The sequence below is a fragment of the Pipistrellus kuhlii genome, unplaced genomic scaffold (genome assembly GCF_014108245.1).
Source record: "Pipistrellus kuhlii isolate mPipKuh1 unplaced genomic scaffold, mPipKuh1.p scaffold_m20_p_14, whole genome shotgun sequence".
Lineage (NCBI taxonomy): Eukaryota > Metazoa > Chordata > Mammalia > Chiroptera > Vespertilionidae > Pipistrellus > Pipistrellus kuhlii.
This window is the reverse complement of record NW_023425449.1, coordinates 14,598,063-14,616,006: the sequence shown is the minus strand read 5'-3', so window position 1 is coordinate 14,616,006 and position 17,944 is coordinate 14,598,063. Positions and strand designations below refer to the sequence as shown.

General features: G+C 37.6%; 1 protein-coding gene across 1 annotated transcript in view; it reads right to left on the bottom strand.

Annotated features, from left to right (window-relative positions):
- The window catches only part of EMC2 (ER membrane protein complex subunit 2), a 31,722-nt gene extending 15,428 nt beyond the window's left edge, over nucleotides 1–16,294 (bottom strand). The window contains exons 1-7 of the mRNA XM_036436789.2: nucleotides 16,197–16,294; nucleotides 12,173–12,286; nucleotides 11,591–11,655; nucleotides 10,270–10,355; nucleotides 6,526–6,583; nucleotides 1,948–2,033; nucleotides 1,739–1,798 (exon numbers count right to left, since the gene is read on the bottom strand). Coding sequence (XP_036292682.1) covers nucleotides 1,739–1,798; nucleotides 1,948–2,033; nucleotides 6,526–6,583; nucleotides 10,270–10,355; nucleotides 11,591–11,655; nucleotides 12,173–12,286; nucleotides 16,197–16,236 — 509 coding nt within the window. The 5' untranslated portion in view covers nucleotides 16,237–16,294. The remainder of the gene's footprint in view (nucleotides 1–1,738; nucleotides 1,799–1,947; nucleotides 2,034–6,525; nucleotides 6,584–10,269; nucleotides 10,356–11,590; nucleotides 11,656–12,172; nucleotides 12,287–16,196) is intronic.
- Nucleotides 16,295–17,944: the final 1,650 nt, after the last annotated feature.

The following is a 17,944-nucleotide window of genomic DNA, read 5'->3' as shown; positions in this document are numbered from 1 at the left end:
TAAAATAAATCAGTATAGTATTACAGTGAAAATTAAAAACAACTTTTTATTCACTAAGAAAATTAGTTAAGAAAACTAGGTTACATTTGATAAAATGGAATAATATAAAGACAATGAAATCACATTGTGGAATATTTACTGTAATAAAAAAAGTTTTGACAATATAACTTAAGTGAAAAGCATTAGGCCACAAATGAATGATAATTCTATTTTAGGTTTCTGTTTGTTATGAGATATTAAAAAATTAAAAAATAAACTATAGTTAACTTTAAATGATGCAATTACATGATTTTTTTCTTCATCTTTACTCTTTATTTAGTTTTCCAATTTTTCAACATTAGGTATTCCTTTAATTAACAAAATAATTTTCTTGATGATTTGAAATGTGTTTGAATGCTCTTAATCACAGATCCTCAAGTAGCATAAAAATATTTTAGATGACTATCATCTGTCTTATGAACAAAATAAAGCTTGTTTTTTTATTGCATTCTGAAAATTCAATTCATGTTATTTAAGGTATATACTATTATACTTCATAAATATGGACTTAAAAAATAAGGAAATAAAATTATTACCATTTAAACCAAATGGTAATAATTACAAAATGGTAATTTGGTTTAATTACCAATTTCACATGCATAAGAGAATCCTAAATATGTTCACATATGTGAATATACAAGTATACACTCATCTATACTGAACATTATTTGGAAAATAATTTCCTAAGGGAAAATAAAAAGAATCTGAGTCAAAATATGGTAGAAAAGTGGAGACTGCTTCCCAGAATATAGCATACATCCATGAAATGATGCTATAATTTTAATTTTAGCCCCCACTAATCTCTGAATTATGCAATTAACTACCTTAATTCTCCATTTCACATTACATATGCAGCCCTGAGCAAAGGCAACAGACAAGTGTCTTCATTCTATTTTATTTCCTGTGTCAGCTATTTGTAGTATGAGAATGAGATTAACTATTCATGCATAGTAAGATGTGCATGAGAATCTGATTCTATTCTCTCTAGAAGAAAAAAAGAAGCAATGTGATATACTTCAGATTCAGAACTAAGGGGGGCAGGGGTCCTGCCTCTGGATGGAGGTTAGCGTTAATGCTGTGTTATTAGAAAACTTGCACTAAGACTGGGCTAATCCTCTCACACTGGGATTTCCTCCTGTCACTGCAGCAATAAAAAAAGCTAACAAAAACATTAAATATCCAATAAGCCAGTTCCTACAGCATTCAACATTCTTGATTACTCTTGGTTTTTTACCCAGGCAACAGGATGCTTCTCTACTTTGGAAGACTTGATTCTCTTAGTGCTAAGGCTAATAAATGCATACAATTGACAGAATTTTTAAACAGCAGGGAGTATAATACTCTTTGTATTATAAGAACAATTTGAACTCTAAAAATTCACAATTTTGATTCACTAAAATAACCATAGCTCAGCAAATGCAGGCCTTCCTAATTCCAAAGAATGCTTTATGCATTTTAAAGAAAAACTTACTTCCCCAACAAAAATAATTTAGTAAAAAACAAATTGATCAAGTTAAAGCAATTCACATATTATATCCAACAAATCATGGATTTGTTATTTTTTCATTTATTTATTTTGTTCATTTAAAATGGCATGATTCATACCTTCTCACCAATCCTTTGGAAACCATTAGACCTTATGAATTTAGCGATGAAAACTGTGCTCCTAACAAAATTGTATGTGTACTTAACAACTTACTCATGTTCATTGATATAAAGTTCTGCAAGTTCATGCCAGGCTTCTTGGTCTCCAACAAATCTGGTGAGGGAAAAGGAAAAAAAAAAAGTGTGTAGATATTTGGTAAATAAACAGCATGTGGGCAAAAAAGGAAAATCAATGCAAATTCCATTTTAATTAAAAAAGATTTATTAGAATAACGAAACACATTCCTCTTCTAAAACACTCACTGCTCCAGATATTCATTCAGTTCCCGAATGGCCTCCACATTTTTTCCCTGGGCTTTTCGAATGGCAATCTTACGCTTTCTTGCAGCCTATGGGTTGACATTAATAAAGGATTAGGCACTCATGATTCCCTGGGTTTTTTGTAAAGAAGGTAATTTGACTGTGCAAATTATTATCTCAATGCCAGTGAAACTCTATTGTAGAACTACTGCTTAGTGGAGATTTATAAACATACCCCATGACATCCCACCGGGGAATTCAAACATTCCTCTAACAATCACATATGCTTTACTTTTGATGTACACATATATGCATCATTTCATTCAAATAAATAAGCATCCAGATTCTCATAATTACAAGCCAGCAGGGAATCTTAATCTTTATCCACCCTAAAATCCTTTACTCTGTCTCATTCATAAGATCTATATCTTAAGAGAAAGAGGAATAGTAGAGATTAAGAAGAAGAAAAAAATATCACCATGGCCAATTGAATGTCATTATACAATTATGGCTTCTGATAACTTTTTCGAAATTTTAAGAGAACAATCTGCTTATGAGTCTTTCAAATGAATAATATAGGTCCCGAAGGACATATTTTAAAATAGACAAAATATTTAAACTTGCATTTTAAAGTTTTTTAATTGATAAATATCAAAATCAGGGGAGAAAGGTGGGTGGAGAGGGGTAAACAGAAAAAATGGGGACATCTGTAATATTTTCAACAAAGTTAAAATAATAATTCTTTACTAAGTCACATAATATACAGCCCTTCCCAGGTTTTGAGAAAAAATAACACCATGTTCTGACATAAGAACCAATCTTTATTTATCTTGATCATTTAAAAGAACATTAAGCAGGGATTTCATTTCTAGCTGAGATGATGTAACAGGGACCAGATTTACCCTTTTGTCTGAAACAACCAAAGACCTGGACTAAATACAGGAAACAACCTTGTATTGAGAGAGAAGGAGAAGAAGAGGGAGGGAGAAGAGGAGTAGGAAGGTGAGGAAGAAGGAGAGAAAGAGAGAGAGACATTAATTGTTTGCCTCCCACAAGCATGCCTACCAGGGCCGGGGAACCTGCAACCAAAGTATGTGCCCTTGACCTGGATTCAAACCCAAGACCTTACGGTCTGCAGGCCGACACTCTAACCACTAAGAAAAACACAGGCTAGGGCCATGAAACAGCCATTTTAAACCACAGGACAACAGGCAGCAAAAGACAGTACAATTCCTGAGAGGCAGGAAACAAATGAGGTGAGCCCTGTTTTTATTGCCCTGGCTTGCTGCCTTAAGAGAGTTTCAAGGGTGCTGTGCAGAGAGGAAGAAAACCAGATTTAGCCCATCAGACTGAGATCAGAAAAAGGAGCTGAGAGACTAGAAAGATCAAAGAGGTTGGCATTAATAGGCCAGAGTACTGGAGGGGGGAAAAAACAAAACAGAATAAGGACTCTGGAGGTTCCCCTTGAGGAGTACTCAGCTTGGTATTGATCAGTGCATGTGAGTGAAGAAACTACCTACGGTCAAGGAAAAAAATCAGCAAAAAGGTTTTGGAAGCCCAGCTGGTGTGTCTCAGTGTTTGAGTACTGACCTATGAACCAGGAGATTACGGTTCGATTTGGGTCAGGGGACATGCCCAGGTTGTGAGCTTGATCCTCAATGTGGAGTGTGCAGGAGACGGGCAATCAATGATTCTCTCTCACTGATGTTCCTTTCTATCTCTCCCTCTCCCTTCCTCTGATATCAATTAAAATATATATATATATACACACACACACACACACACACACACACCCATTTTTTTTTTTTTTAAAGGTTTTGGGAGCCCTGGCTGGTGTAACTCAGTTGGGATGATGTACCAAAATGTCGAGTGTTTGATGCCTGGGTTACAGGTTCTGTCTCTGGTCGGGGTGCGGCTGGAGGCAACCATTCAATATTTCTCAGATCCTCTCTTTCTCTCTCTCTCTCTTTCTCTCTTTCTCCTTCCCTCTCTAAAACCATTAAAAACATATTTTTTAAAAAAGATATTCCACATTACTGGTAATGTAAATAACAAGGTAACATTTTAATCAATCATACTAACAAAAGTTAAATATGCCATACAGAGAGAGAAGCATCTCCTCCACCATAGAAATGATTGTAGACAGCTAAAAAACAAAACGAAACAAAACAAAACAAAAAGCACCTTTGTGCAGGGAAATTTGGCAACCCCTATCAAAACTTAAAATGCACGTAACTTCCTGACAGATATTTTACTCCAGGAATCTATCCTACAAACGACATCCACTGCAACACTTTCTGGGAGGAAGACATCAAAATCAACATAAGAGTTCACCAAAAGGGTCTTAAGTAAAGCTGTTTTTTATGAAGACAGAGACTATACATGCAATGCAATGTTATGCAGCTTCTCAGAGGATGATGTAAAGCTTATGCTGACATGACATCACCTTTAAAATACACTGCTAGGTAAAGTACGACACCATTTGCATTTTTAGCAATTCTCCCTGCCAAAAGAGATACTCAAACGTGCACACATATCATAAGTGTATAGGGAAAAAAATTATCTAGAAAAATACATAAGAAATTACTAACAATGTTTGACTAAGTGAAGGAGGACTTGAAATCAGGAATGGAAGGAAAGACTTATTTTCCCACTACACATTGTTCTGTATTATTTGTAATTTTTAACCTGGGTATTAAAATTACTTTTTCAAAAGAGCATTTCAAAAAAATTTAAACAAATGAGGAGAAGGTGTCCCATTTCAGTAACGTCCCAAAAGAAAAATTTAAAAACTTCTATTAAAATTACTTTATTCTTTTTGCCCTACATAGGCCTTGTGCCTTAATATTAAAACTTACTCATGCCATTCATGAAATAAGATGGCTTTGTCTCAAGCCACACTCATCTTTCAAAGCCTACAAGGCTCAAAAATCACACAGCAAATCATCAAAGAACCAGGACTTAAGTCTATCTCAAAGTCCGAAATCCATTTATTATATCATCCTGCCACCTTAAAAGCAAAGTCAAGGATAGTGTATAATTCATCCTTTTATTCCCAACACCAAACACTCTGCAAGCACTCAACAAATGTTTTTTGAAATAATGAATGCATAAAGAGAGCTCTTTAAGCTTGAATAATAATTTTTCTACAGTGGTTATCAATGAGCACAGATTCACAAGACCAGTAAAAGAATCACATAACCACTTTTAGACAATGCAAAGAATTACAGTTACAAGCTTGAATTAAAACTACAGATGAAAACAGAATTGGGCTTTCTCACCTTTGTGATAATGAAGGTGCTTTGGAAAAAGAAACTGTGATGTCTTCTAAATAATAATTTGACTACTTAATATAAGTAAAGTCTTTCCCTAATACACTTTTTCAGTTCTAGGTCTTATATGGCTTTATTTCCTTCAATGTCTACCTCAGTATTTTCTACAGATACAGTAACAGAAACAGTGTCTTTAATTCTTAGTAACATTAACACTGTGGTGGCTCATGAAACATAATCATCATTTACAGCAGGACAAAAGGAACTGAGTAGAGATTAGATAAATATCCTCTTATAAAAGAATCATACATTTAACAGTTGATTTTAGTCACTTTGTTCTAAAATATTCACCTAACAACAAAGACACTTAGTTACTACACTTTATATATAGTCAATGAGGGGAACCATTTGAATTTCTTTTGGCCAGTCTTAAAGCTATAAAATGTAGAAAGTACTATAAAGACAGAACAATATATCTTACTTAATAATAGACAAACATGCTAACTGACTGTACTAATTCACGATGCCACAGACAATCAGGAGTATGCAAATTAACCCAACAAAGATGGTGGTTATGTATGCAAGGACATAACATAAAACATTAAAAATGCCTGAAGTTATTTAAAGTCTCTCTTTAACTTTTTATTTAATACAAGGGAAATCTGAGGGAAGCCATTATACCAATACTAAACTAAAATGTTCTCAACAATAAAAATTCTTTTACCAGGGTATTTTTAAAACATATTATACTATATAAGTATATTTAGAACAAATATTTTGTCCAATAAACTGATATAAAATTTGTTCAAAATCAGAATTATTGATATTTACATATTTTTCCTTTAAATATATTTATATATGATATAGTAATTCTTATTCAGGTAGAAAAAAGTAAATCGAAAACAAAACAGCTTCATTAACTCCATATACTAATTATTGAAATGACTTCTTTCATTTCTCATTAAGACAACTAAAATTAAACTACACAAATACGGTAAGACAAGTTACTATTTCATAAACTTTAACAAAATATTACACACAAAAAACACACAAATTTGCTGGGCTTTTATGCAAGCACATAAAATTCTTTCTTCCCAAATTTCAATTAATTTTTTTTTTAGTAAGATATCTCATAAGTCAAATTTAACTGGAGAGTTTTAAACCTATTTTTAAAAACAATCCATCTTGAAATATTTAAAATAAGATAATAAAACATAGTTCCATATGCATTTTTCCACTACTTCCAAAATTAATTAATTTTGCCTTTTGAAATAAACTATATCAACTTCAGAACTATTAGTTAACTTACAGTGTTAGTTGGATCTTCATGTAGAATTCGATCATATAGCTGTATTGCATCATCATATCTATTTAAAAAGAAAAAGAAACATCAAGAATCATGAACTTAAAATTTAGTGACAAATAGTAAATACTGGAAAAGATTCAACTGGCAGGGCTTTACATGCATTTGTAATTGTTATCCCGGTCACTTTTTATATTCCTATAATAGTAAGGTTTGCTACGGTGTGGTTTTTTTAAATGGAAAAATGTATCACAAAAAGTATTTCTAGAAAAAGTTACTTCAAAACATACTTATCTAATTGGGCCTAAATACAAACGTAAAATCTAGCAGCACAAAGGGATACCTTTATGATCCTCATTCTACCTAGAATTACAACCAATAAAACATAAGGAAAAGTTTAATTTTAATAAACCCATTAGCAAGGAATGAGCTATATATTAATTCTCCTTTAATGAATATTTATAATAGCTTTTATTAGTTGAACTGGTTCAGTTCATTAAGCACCTACTAATTATCCACACGTATTACTTACTCTTTACTGGAAAACAAATTTATCAAATGAGAAAATACTCACATATGACAGTAACTAAAAAGCCAAAATTAACATTATGTGATAGAGAATCTAAGTAGAGATACATTAGAAATCAAATAAAAACTTTCCTTAACTATATACTCTTACATATGATAACCTTGATTGGGATGCAAAGAAATAGCTGAGTGATTCTGAAATTCCTAACAATGTTCATAACCCCTAAGTCCCTTCCTATCAATTTCTCCACTTCTGAATAAAGATGTTTAAGAAAGCAAACAACAATGTTTAAAAACTTTTACAGCAGTATTTCTAAAACCAGAAATAGATACATTATCTTGGGACCTCTTCATAAATGCCCTATAGGATATTTTTAATTTTATATTTTTCTCTTAATGACATTTTCTGGAAGATATCTTTTAATGATAGATATGAATACTGTATATCATGTGACTCATCTTTCAACTATACACTGACCCCAAAATTTTAGTACCCAAGTCAATGTTGGTGATTAGGGTCATGCCAAAAGGTAAGAATACTTTACCTATTCTTGTTATCTGTAGCAGACTATTGAAAAAAAATAAAAGCAGACTGAATTTGTAAATGTGTTCACTCCATATGTCCACATCTCTGCACACAATTAGACACAGCAGTAATTCAAAGGAAAAAAATTAGTTTGGACATCCAATACATGGTACTATAATAGGTCTGCTAGCCTCATAAGAATCTACAACTAAATGAGGGAATAAAATAAAATCATTAAATAATAACAAAACAAAACAGTCAAGTATGCAAAACAAGGGCAAAATTAATGCTATAGAGTAGAAATTGTACCAAGACAGTACATGAGAATCACTTGGGAATCTTTCCAACTAAAATAACTCTGAAAAAAGATATCAGAAGTGACAGAGAAAGATATGAAGCTATTCATTGTTTTTATAGTTGTATAAAATCTATATATATGAGGCACTAATTATCTAGTTTTATATTTAAACATATTTAAATTATACTGTAATTTAAAAAACAATGTAAAAACTGAGGGTGATGGTTAATATTATGTGTCAACCCGACTGGCCCAGATCAAACATTATTTCTAGGTATGTCTGACCGTGTTTCAGGATGAGGTTAGCTTTGAATCCGTAGACTCAGCAAAGCAGACTGCCTACCCAATGTGGGTGGGCATCATCCAATTCCTTGAGGTCTAACTAGAACTAAAGTGGAGAAAGGAGGAATTTAACCTATTTTACAGCCTCACTTCTGAGCCGGGACATCTCATCTTACCTCCCCCTATCCTCAGAATGAGATTTATACCATCGGCTCCCTTCCTTCTCAGCCTCCGGACTTGGACTCAGACTGAATTATAGCACCAGTTTGGCTGGATCACCAGCTTGCAGATGGCAGATTCTGGAACTTCAAAGCCTCCACAATCGTATGAGCCAATTCCTCATAATAAATCTCCATTTACATATATGGTTCTCTGCGTATGTATGTAAATGTCTGTGTGTGAGGGGTGAGACTGGGGGGGGGGGGGTTTCACTACAGCACATGTGTCAAACACAAGGCCCGCGGGCCAAATCCGTCCCGCCAGGCCTTGCAATGTGGCCCGCACCGCGCTGTCATCACTGCACTCCGCTGCGTTTCCATCACAATGACAGTTTATGACTGTTCAGTAAACCATTCAGCCTGCGATTTAGGCTGGATTTTAGATTTTGGCCCCTTCTCTGATTGAGTTCGACACCCCTACACTAGAGGATCCTAATACACTGAAGGTCAACAAAAATTTACATGTAGTCAACAATGTTCTGATACATGTCTTTTTACCTGCAGGGTTTTTTAAAGAAAAATCTCGGTTATACCCCCACAAACTGATTTCAGTAAAGTGGGAGCAAGGCAACTACTCATTTTTTTATATTCCACATATTCTAATTTACACAATCATGTATGAGAATCAATGATTAATGATCCTATTTAGCAAAAGCACATCTAACAGCCACTCTTCCAAATAAAAACATTAAAATGTTGCTAAGTAAAATGGTTCTACGAGTTCCAATAAAAATAAACATATACTCTTCTATATAACAAAAGCCTAAGCGAGCATTACAGTGGAACGACCAGTCACTATGATGAGCACTGACCACAAGGGGGCAGATGCTCAATGCAGGAGTTGCCCCCCTGGTGGTCAGTGCACTTCCACAGGGGGAATGCTGCTCAACGCTCAACCCTCCCACATCGCCTGCCTTCCTGATTGCCCCTAACTGCTTCTGCTTACCAGCCTGATCACCCCCTAACCACTCCCATGCCAGCCTGATGTCTAACTGCTCCCCTGCTAGCCTGTTTGTCCCCAACTTCCCTCCTCTGCAGGGTTAATTGCTTCCAACAGCCCTCCCTTGTAGGCCTGGTCCCTCTCAACTGCCCTCCCTTGCCGGCCTGGTGCCTCCCAACCTCCCTCCCTGCTGGCCATCTTGTGGCAGCTATCTTGTGTCCACATAGGGGCAGGATCTTTGACCACATTCGGGCAGTCATATTGTATATTGGAGTGATGGTCAATCTGCATATTACTCTTTTATTATATAGCATACAGGCCTGGTGCATGGTTGGAGGCCAGCTGGTTTGCCCTAAGGGTGTCCTGGATCAGGGTGGGGGTTCCCTTGGGGCATGGGACAGCCTGAGCAAGGGGCCTGTTGTGGTTTGTAGGCCGGCCATGCCCCCTGGCAACCTTAGTGGAGGCCCTGAAATTTATTTACTTTCTATAATTGAAACTTAGTAGCCTGGAGCAGAGCCAAGCCTCCTGCTCACACCTGGGCCGGCTTAGGCCGGCAAGGGCAGGCGTAAAGCTTGGCTTCCTCCATTGCCTGAGAAACCTAAGCCTGCTCTCTGTGGCTGTAGCCATCTTGGTTGGGTTTATTTGCATACTCGCTCTGATTGGCTGGTGGGTCATGGCTTTCGGGTGTAGTGAAGTGACGGTTAATTTGCATATTACTCTTTTATTAGGTAGGATTTCACTAGCCCAGAGATGGTAAGTGGATTACACTTTTATGTCAAATCCTATTTTTTAGGAGTAAAGGCCAGGATTTATACTGAGAAGCACTCTGACATTACTCTGAATCTCAGGAGCAAGACATCTTGTACTCTCAATGATGCTGCCATAGCACAGAACATAAAGATAGGCCTCATATCTGCTGTTTTCAAATGGGACCACACTGTTTGCAAGACTCAGTTACCTTTCCATGGCTTCAAATCTCATGCCAGTTAGTCGCTTGACTCTGTGACTGCCAGGAAACTGTCTTCTCAACTCCTGAAGACAAAACTAAAAAAATAATTGGTAAACAAGACTTGAAAAGTAATAATTATATTATATATACTAAATGGGCTACAAATAATGACCTACATTAAGTCTTTAATGTAGAAGTGATATTAATCTAATGAATAATAGGGTAAAAGGAGAAATATGAAATTACAGTGAGAGAAATCACCAGTGCTCAGGCACTAATCATACTAATAAGCAGGAATATAACCAGATCATGTGTCCACTAATAACTTCAAATACTACCACTATATTACTTCTCAAAAATTGCTTACATAATGTGTCAAACACCATTTAAATATCTGCAACAATTTCCTGGCATTTTCTTCCTAACTATGCATAAAGATTCTTTAGATAAAAAATAAGTTCTTTGGTACTTTCAAGTCCCTTGCAACTACTACTAATACTTAATATTTCTCTGTTGAAATTTTATATTAATCTTCTTGTCAGTACATAGATCCTGATTTGGGGCTGGGAGGAGGCTGCAACGTAGGTAAGTGCCTTTGACCGGAACTGAACCCGGGATCCTACAGTCCACAGGCTGATGCTCTATCCACTGAGCCAAACTGGCTAGGGTGTGTGTGGGAGGCAACCAACAGATGTCTCTCTCACATCAATGTTTCTCTCTCTGTCTCTTTTCCCATCCTTATCACTCTCTCTAAAAACCAATGGGAAAATGTCCTCAGGGAAGGAAAAACAAAAAACAAACAAACAATTATGAAAATTAAAGAAAGCATGATGTAAAGCATTTAGCATAGTACCTAGCAGATAGGGGATCACAATATCGCTATTATCATTCTCTATTATAAAAGAAGCATTAGTAATTTAAGTCATACTGTGCAAATATTAGGACTTTCTAATAGTTTAAGGTATACATTTACAATATTACAAAACATTATTTAACAACATATACTATTGAAAGATATTCAATAACCCAAAAGATAAACTTGTTTTAAACTATCTACTTCTCATTACATACTCTATAATACAGCATAAGTAAGCAGATAGCCTTCAACTAATTTATCCTCTTCAGTAAAACTGGAATACTAAATATCTACTTCTCATGATTGTTAAAAAGAACATACTGTGTTCAAAGTACCTAGTTAGGCCTACTTATCCTTAAGAATAGCATTGAAAACCAGCTATACAAAGCATTCTATACAAGCCATATACTAAGTCTTATACATATAATCCACAAAGTATATTAAATATAAAATGAAATTAGTTTAAATACCTACCAATGCCAAGTCATCCCGACCATAGTCTAGAGCTGCAATCATCACCTGTTCATATATGATCCAAACTAGATAAAGAGAGAAAAAAACTAAATTTACTATAAAATCTCTCAACAAAAACTAGATAATGAATTCTTCCTGTTTGGTATTTTAGAGAAAAGCACTTATAACTGAAAATTGATTTACTGTATTTTATCAGCAATTAAGAAAAGAAGGCATTCTTATATGCTTCGGCAATGTAAAATATTTCAGTATCTTATCAAGTAAAAAAAAAAAGTTCGAATTATCTAATACATTTACTGTTCTAAAGGATTCTTTATGAAATACATTTTGACCAGACCAGGACTGCAGCCTTATGAGCTTTAAAATAAAAACACCTATTTGATAGCTTTACTACTAACAGAAATTATAAAGCCTTCTCAAAATAAAGAATCATTAATCTTCCTGAGAAGTTTTTAAAAAGTGACAATCATAGATAAATTGCTATAAACACTAAAAAAAAATAAGATTTTTTTTTAAAAAAACAACTAAGAATGGTAATAGATATGTGCCAAACATAAAGATAATAAATTGAAAAAAACTTACTATCATCTCCAAGCTTAGAAGCATATTCATTAATTAATTCCTCTCCAACTTCCACAATTTGCTCACTATTTCTTGAGTTTTCTTCTCTCCATTTTCTCATTTTATCTCGCATTTCTGAAAACACAAAACTTGTTATGATGTGTGTGTGTATATATATATATATTTGATCAATGTCAAAATTACTAAAATGAAGTCAACGTTTTTGATAAAATAAACTCACACTAATATAAAAGGCCATGTATCTCTTAAGTTCATGAAGCAGAATACCAATTTAATAAGAAAGACAGATCCTTTGTTAGACTACAAACATATTATAAATAATACAACCATCTTAAAAAGTAATGAATGGCATTGTGCTAGGTATCCTACCCATAACCTGCCCAAATGAACCCTCCTTATAACTGTCCCACCTCCCAATCACTAAATAATAACTCCTCTAATAAATTTCAATAATTTTCAACTGGCTGAATAAATAAACCATATATTCTACTTTTTCTATAGAACCTAATAGAAACTAGGAGAATGTTAGATATACTATATAGGTCTTTTATAAACATGTGATCACTTTTCCTATAACGAGATCAACAGTACTCTTGGAACTAACCATTTCCACAACTTTAGTTCATTACATGATTCAAAGGAATTCTTGAGGACCTAGGTCCAACTGACCTAGGTCATAGGACTATGTAAAGAAATTATTCCAACACTAGAAAAATTATTTAGTTTTTTTTTGTAACAATTTATTAATGTTTATTATTAATCTAATTAACAATTCATTTAGTCAGCAAATAGAGTTCCCCTCATAAATCAGGCACTAGAACAAGAGGCCTGGCGTCTTCCTTCATTCTAGGAGAGAGAAAATTTTACAACTTAACACAATTGGGTATGCACTTCAAGAGTATAAAAACACACAGTTTAAAGGATGAGGGGTAGATTTCGTGGCTTTTTAGTTTTTGTTCTTTTTCTCTCCCTTTTTAAAATTTTGGTGGAGGGATGGGGAAGGGCTTTGGGATGGTCAAGGAAAACTCTCTAAAATATATGACTGTTGAGGAGAAATTCTGAGAAATGATAAAGTATAATGGGAACAAGAGTGGGACAATGAGGAAAGAACACTCCTGGTAGAAGGAACAGCTCCTATCCAACCCTAATACAAGAGGAGCATGGCATATTTAGGGAATTCAACAAAAGGCAGGACTGTCAGCTCTGAAAGAGAATAGCTTAAGGCAGGGGTCAGCAAACTCATTAGTCAACAGAGCCAGACTGAAATTTTCTTTGAGAGCCAATTTTTTTAAACTTAAACTTCTTCTAATGCCACTTCTTCAAAATAGACTTGCCCAGACCCAGGTATTTTGTGGAATAGCCACCTTCAAGGAGCCAAAGAGCCGCAAGTGGCTCTCGAGCCGCAGTTTGCTGGCCATGGGTTCAAGACAAAGCTAGAGACATAGGTGGGAACTAAATCATCTTAACTATATAGTACTTAGTTTAAAAGCACTTTCACGTGTTTCCTCTCTTGTTCCTCAACAAACTTATGAAGTAGTTATTATTCTAGACTGCCCACAGGGTAGTCCAAGTGACTTAGTTAAATCACCGTGTCTGATGGTACACACCTACTCATTCCTTAAGATTATATACATGATACTATCATCTAAGAAACTTATATTGAACATAGTTTCAAAACAGCACTTTCTAAAAATATAATAAAAAGCATGACATATTTGAAACATTAAAAAAAAAACACATTAAAAATAAAGCCACCTATCTACCATCCAACTTAAGAAATATGTCCTGAGAAGCCTCTTAAAACTACATATGGACATGTTTGTCCTCATTAGATTGTGAACTCCATGAAGGCAGGGACTGCCTGCTGCTCAATTTCATATATTCAAGATACAGCACTAAGCGCTTTTTTTTTTTTTTTAATATATTTTATTGATTTTTGTACAGAGAGGAAAGGAGAGAGATAGAGAGTTAGAAACATCAATGAGAGAGAGTCATCGATCAGCTGCCTCTTGCACACTCCCTACTGGGGATATGCCCGCAACCAAGGTACATGCCCTTGACCAGAATCGAACCCGGGGCCCTTCAGTCCCCAAGCCAACGCTCTATCCATTGAGCCAAACCAGTCCCGGCATTAAGCGCTTTTCTTGTTTAATATCATGGAATTCCCTGATACGGGTAGAAGCATGGAGATTCACAGTGGGCAAGAGGCCACAAAACCAATCATCATTGAGTTCGGTTCAAGTATAACGGAATTTCACCTTTTCCCATACAAGTTTGCAACTCTGTATTCCTGGAGATGTTTATTCACCCTGGGTGAATATAACTTTCTGTACACATGCTGTCAGGCCATTGTTTAAGCCCTGGAACAAGGCATTCCTTGTACACATAAGCTGCTTTACGTCTCCTGTTAGACGCTGGGAATATGATTTTCAAATACACCTATTTTTCATGCGTTAGAGAAACTTAAGGCTCTTCTCTCAAGCATGTTTCCCACTCTAGTTTTTCAGGAGGGAAAAAAAATCTCTGTTACAAAACGGGTCTAAAGTTTGCTTCCAGTCTTAAAGAGCACACTTCACCACCTTACATTAAACGAGGATGGGGAAGAAGTCCATCACGCTTGAGTGCATGCCCAGGATACCAGTCCTTCTTCCCTTTAGAAAAGTCATTCCTGTGGGAGTAAGAAGTAGCTTCTGCTGTGGATGTAAATGTGTTCCGAGGAGGAGGAGTGGAGCAAGGAGTAATGAAAAAGGGAAGAGGCTGAAACCGGTTTGGCTCAGTGGATAGAGCAGCGTTTTTCAACCGCTGTTCCGCGGCACACTAGAGATGTTGCCTGGTGTGCCGTAGGTGCAGACAAGACAAGAATTTTATAATTTTTCACTATTTTGTTTACTTAATATTTCATAATAAAGTAATTATAAAATACTTTCTTTGTGTTTATTTGATTCCTATTCAAGAGAATTACTTTATATATAGTCAATATAGGCACAGAGTTAAATTTTTTAACATTTTCTAATGGTGGTGTGCCTCGTGATTTTTTTCATGAAACAAGTGTGCCTTTGCCCAAAAAAGGTTGAAAAACACTGGGATAGAGAATCGGACTGCAGACTGAAAGGTCCCAGGTTTGATTCTGGTCAAGGGCATGACCTTGGTTGCGGGCACATCTCCAGTAGCAGGCGATGAGCAAGAGGCAGCTGATCGATGATTCTCTCTCATTGATGTTTCTAACTCTCTATCCTTCTCTCTTCCTCTCTGTAAAAAAATCAATAAAATATATTTTAAATAAATAAGTTAATTAAATTAAATTAATTAAAAGGGAAGAGCCTTAACCGGTTTGGCTCAGTGGATAGAGCGCCACTGGCCTGCGGACTGAAGAGTCCTGGGTTCGATTCCGGTCAAGGGCATGTACCTTGGCTGGATGCACATCCCCAGTGGGGAATATGCAGGAGGCAGCTGATCGATGTTACTCTCTCATCGATGTTTCTAACTCTCTATCCCTCTCCCTTCCTCTCTGTAATAAATCAATAAAATCTTTTAAGAAAAGGGAAGATATCAGAAATTCAGCTTTGAAGAGGAAACGAGACGTCAAGTCTTCTGCAGAAGGAGGAGATCTGTTCATGGGTCTCCCACACACCCTTTCTGCACAAAGTTGCAAGCCTGACTATACCCAGCACTCAATACATACAAGGGCCTCCCAGGTCCTGTCTTTCTCGGCTGCAGGAACCCATCTCTCCGCGCCGCCCAGCAGCCCCAGGTCCCTCCCGCCTCCAAAGAGAAGCTGCCCTGGACCCCTGAACTGGTCTATCGATGAACACAAGCGCTGACACCGGCGGGTGGCCGGGCCACGCAAGACACAGGTCAGCCTCCACCTCCTCCTCCTCCTGGGCCACCACCTCAACTCAGCCCATTCAGAGACCTGCCGTGCGGGAAGACGGAGCAGAGAACTCGGCTCTGCAAGGGCATCAGGTGCCCCGCACCCGTTCCCGGGGCTTTGGGTCTCCCTCGCGCCCGCTCCGCCTGCTGTTACCTTCCCAAGTGACATCGTAAAGCTCTGACACTTTCGCCATCTTCTCAGAACCTGGAGGTTAGCTGCGGGGAAGGGGCGGGGACACGCGGTCACGTGACCCAGGCAGGGCGGCGGCGGCGGCGGCGGCGGCGGCGGCGAATTACGACACCACTTCCCATTGGCTGGGAAGGCGCAAGGGGCGGGATTCGCCGCGCACGTGCACGCGGCTTTGCGGAGGGGAGGGGCTGTCGGGCCAGGGGGCGGGGTGAGCTGGGCGGCGCGCGGGCGGTGCCGGGACGGCGAGGGGGCGGGGCGGGGCGAGTTGGGCGGGGCCCGCGGCGTTGGGACCTGGAGGATGCCCGGCGGCTGAGCTTGTTGGGCGCCAGGTGTGTGTTTTACTATGGACTTTTCATGGATGCGGGTTTTTTTTTTTAAACGTGTGCACTTCCGGTGGTTCGCTTTTCTCCACGGAGGTGTGTTCGTTCTCTTCCTTCTCCCTCGTCAGTTCCTCGTTCCCACGGCCTTGCTGCAGCTCCAGGTTCTGTGCCCGAATCCTTCATTGGTCCCCAACTTTGCTTCTTCCTCAGCGGCATCTCTCTCCATTTATTTATTTATTTGTTTGTTTGTTTAATATATTTCTTATTGATTTCTTACAGAGAGGAAGGGAGAGGGAGAGCGAGTTAGAAACATCGATGAGTGCTCGCTTCTGCAGCACATATACTAGAAACATGGATGAGAGAAACATCAATCAGCTGCCTCCTGCACACCCCCTAATGGGGATGTGCCTGCAATCAAGGCATGTGCCCTTGACAGAATGAAACCCAGGACCCTTAAGTCTGCAGGCTGAGCTCTATCCACTGAGCCAAACCGGTTTCGGCTCCATTTATTTTTTTTTAATGTTTGACTATAAACTGATACGCTCTAAGTTTCTCCTTAAGTCTCTTTAAGGACCAGGTGGGATACGGCCTTTGCCTATTACCTACTGTGGACCAAAAGGGGCCGCATGCTAACCTGACCACCTCAGCCAAGGCCTGTGTGGGGCCCTGCAAACTCAGAGACCTCAGGGAGCCTCAAAAGATGGCCTGGAATGAATGAAAACTGTTCTAACTAAGCAGTGTATGGTGGGTAGTCCTGTCCTAGGTGGGTAGCTTCCTCCACAAAGGTCAGCCTTGACCTTCACTGAGGCTGTCTGTTGTCTTTTTGCATCCGCAATAACATATTGTTGCAATGCCAAAAGTCATTTTCCTTTTCCCTGGACCGCTCAAAGCATAGGCGCCGCTCTGGGGAGACAACCGATCCTCTCACTTATTAATTATTGACTGTTAATGATCCTATGCATACCCACCTATGTCAAAGAAGCATGTGTCTATCACCATGGACGGCAAACTGCGGCTCTTTGGCTCCTTGAGTGTGGCTCTTCCACAAAATACCACGGCCTGGGAGAGTCTATTTTGAAGAAGTGACGTTAGAAGAAGTTTAAGTTTAAAAAATTTGGCTCTCAAAATTAATTTCATGCACTGTATTGTCGATATTTGGCTCTGTAGACTAATGACTTTGCCCACCGCTGGTCTATCATTTTACTTTTCATCCAGTTCCCAGGTGGGAGAAAGCAAAGGTTTCCCCACTTTGCTTTCTCCCACCTCTATCACCAATGGATTTCATGAAACCCCCATATTGATTGTAATGTACAAAATAAGGTGCAAAACAGCCATTCTCAGAGCATTATCTCAATCTGTTGAGATTTTGCTTCCCAGCAGTTGTCCACAGTT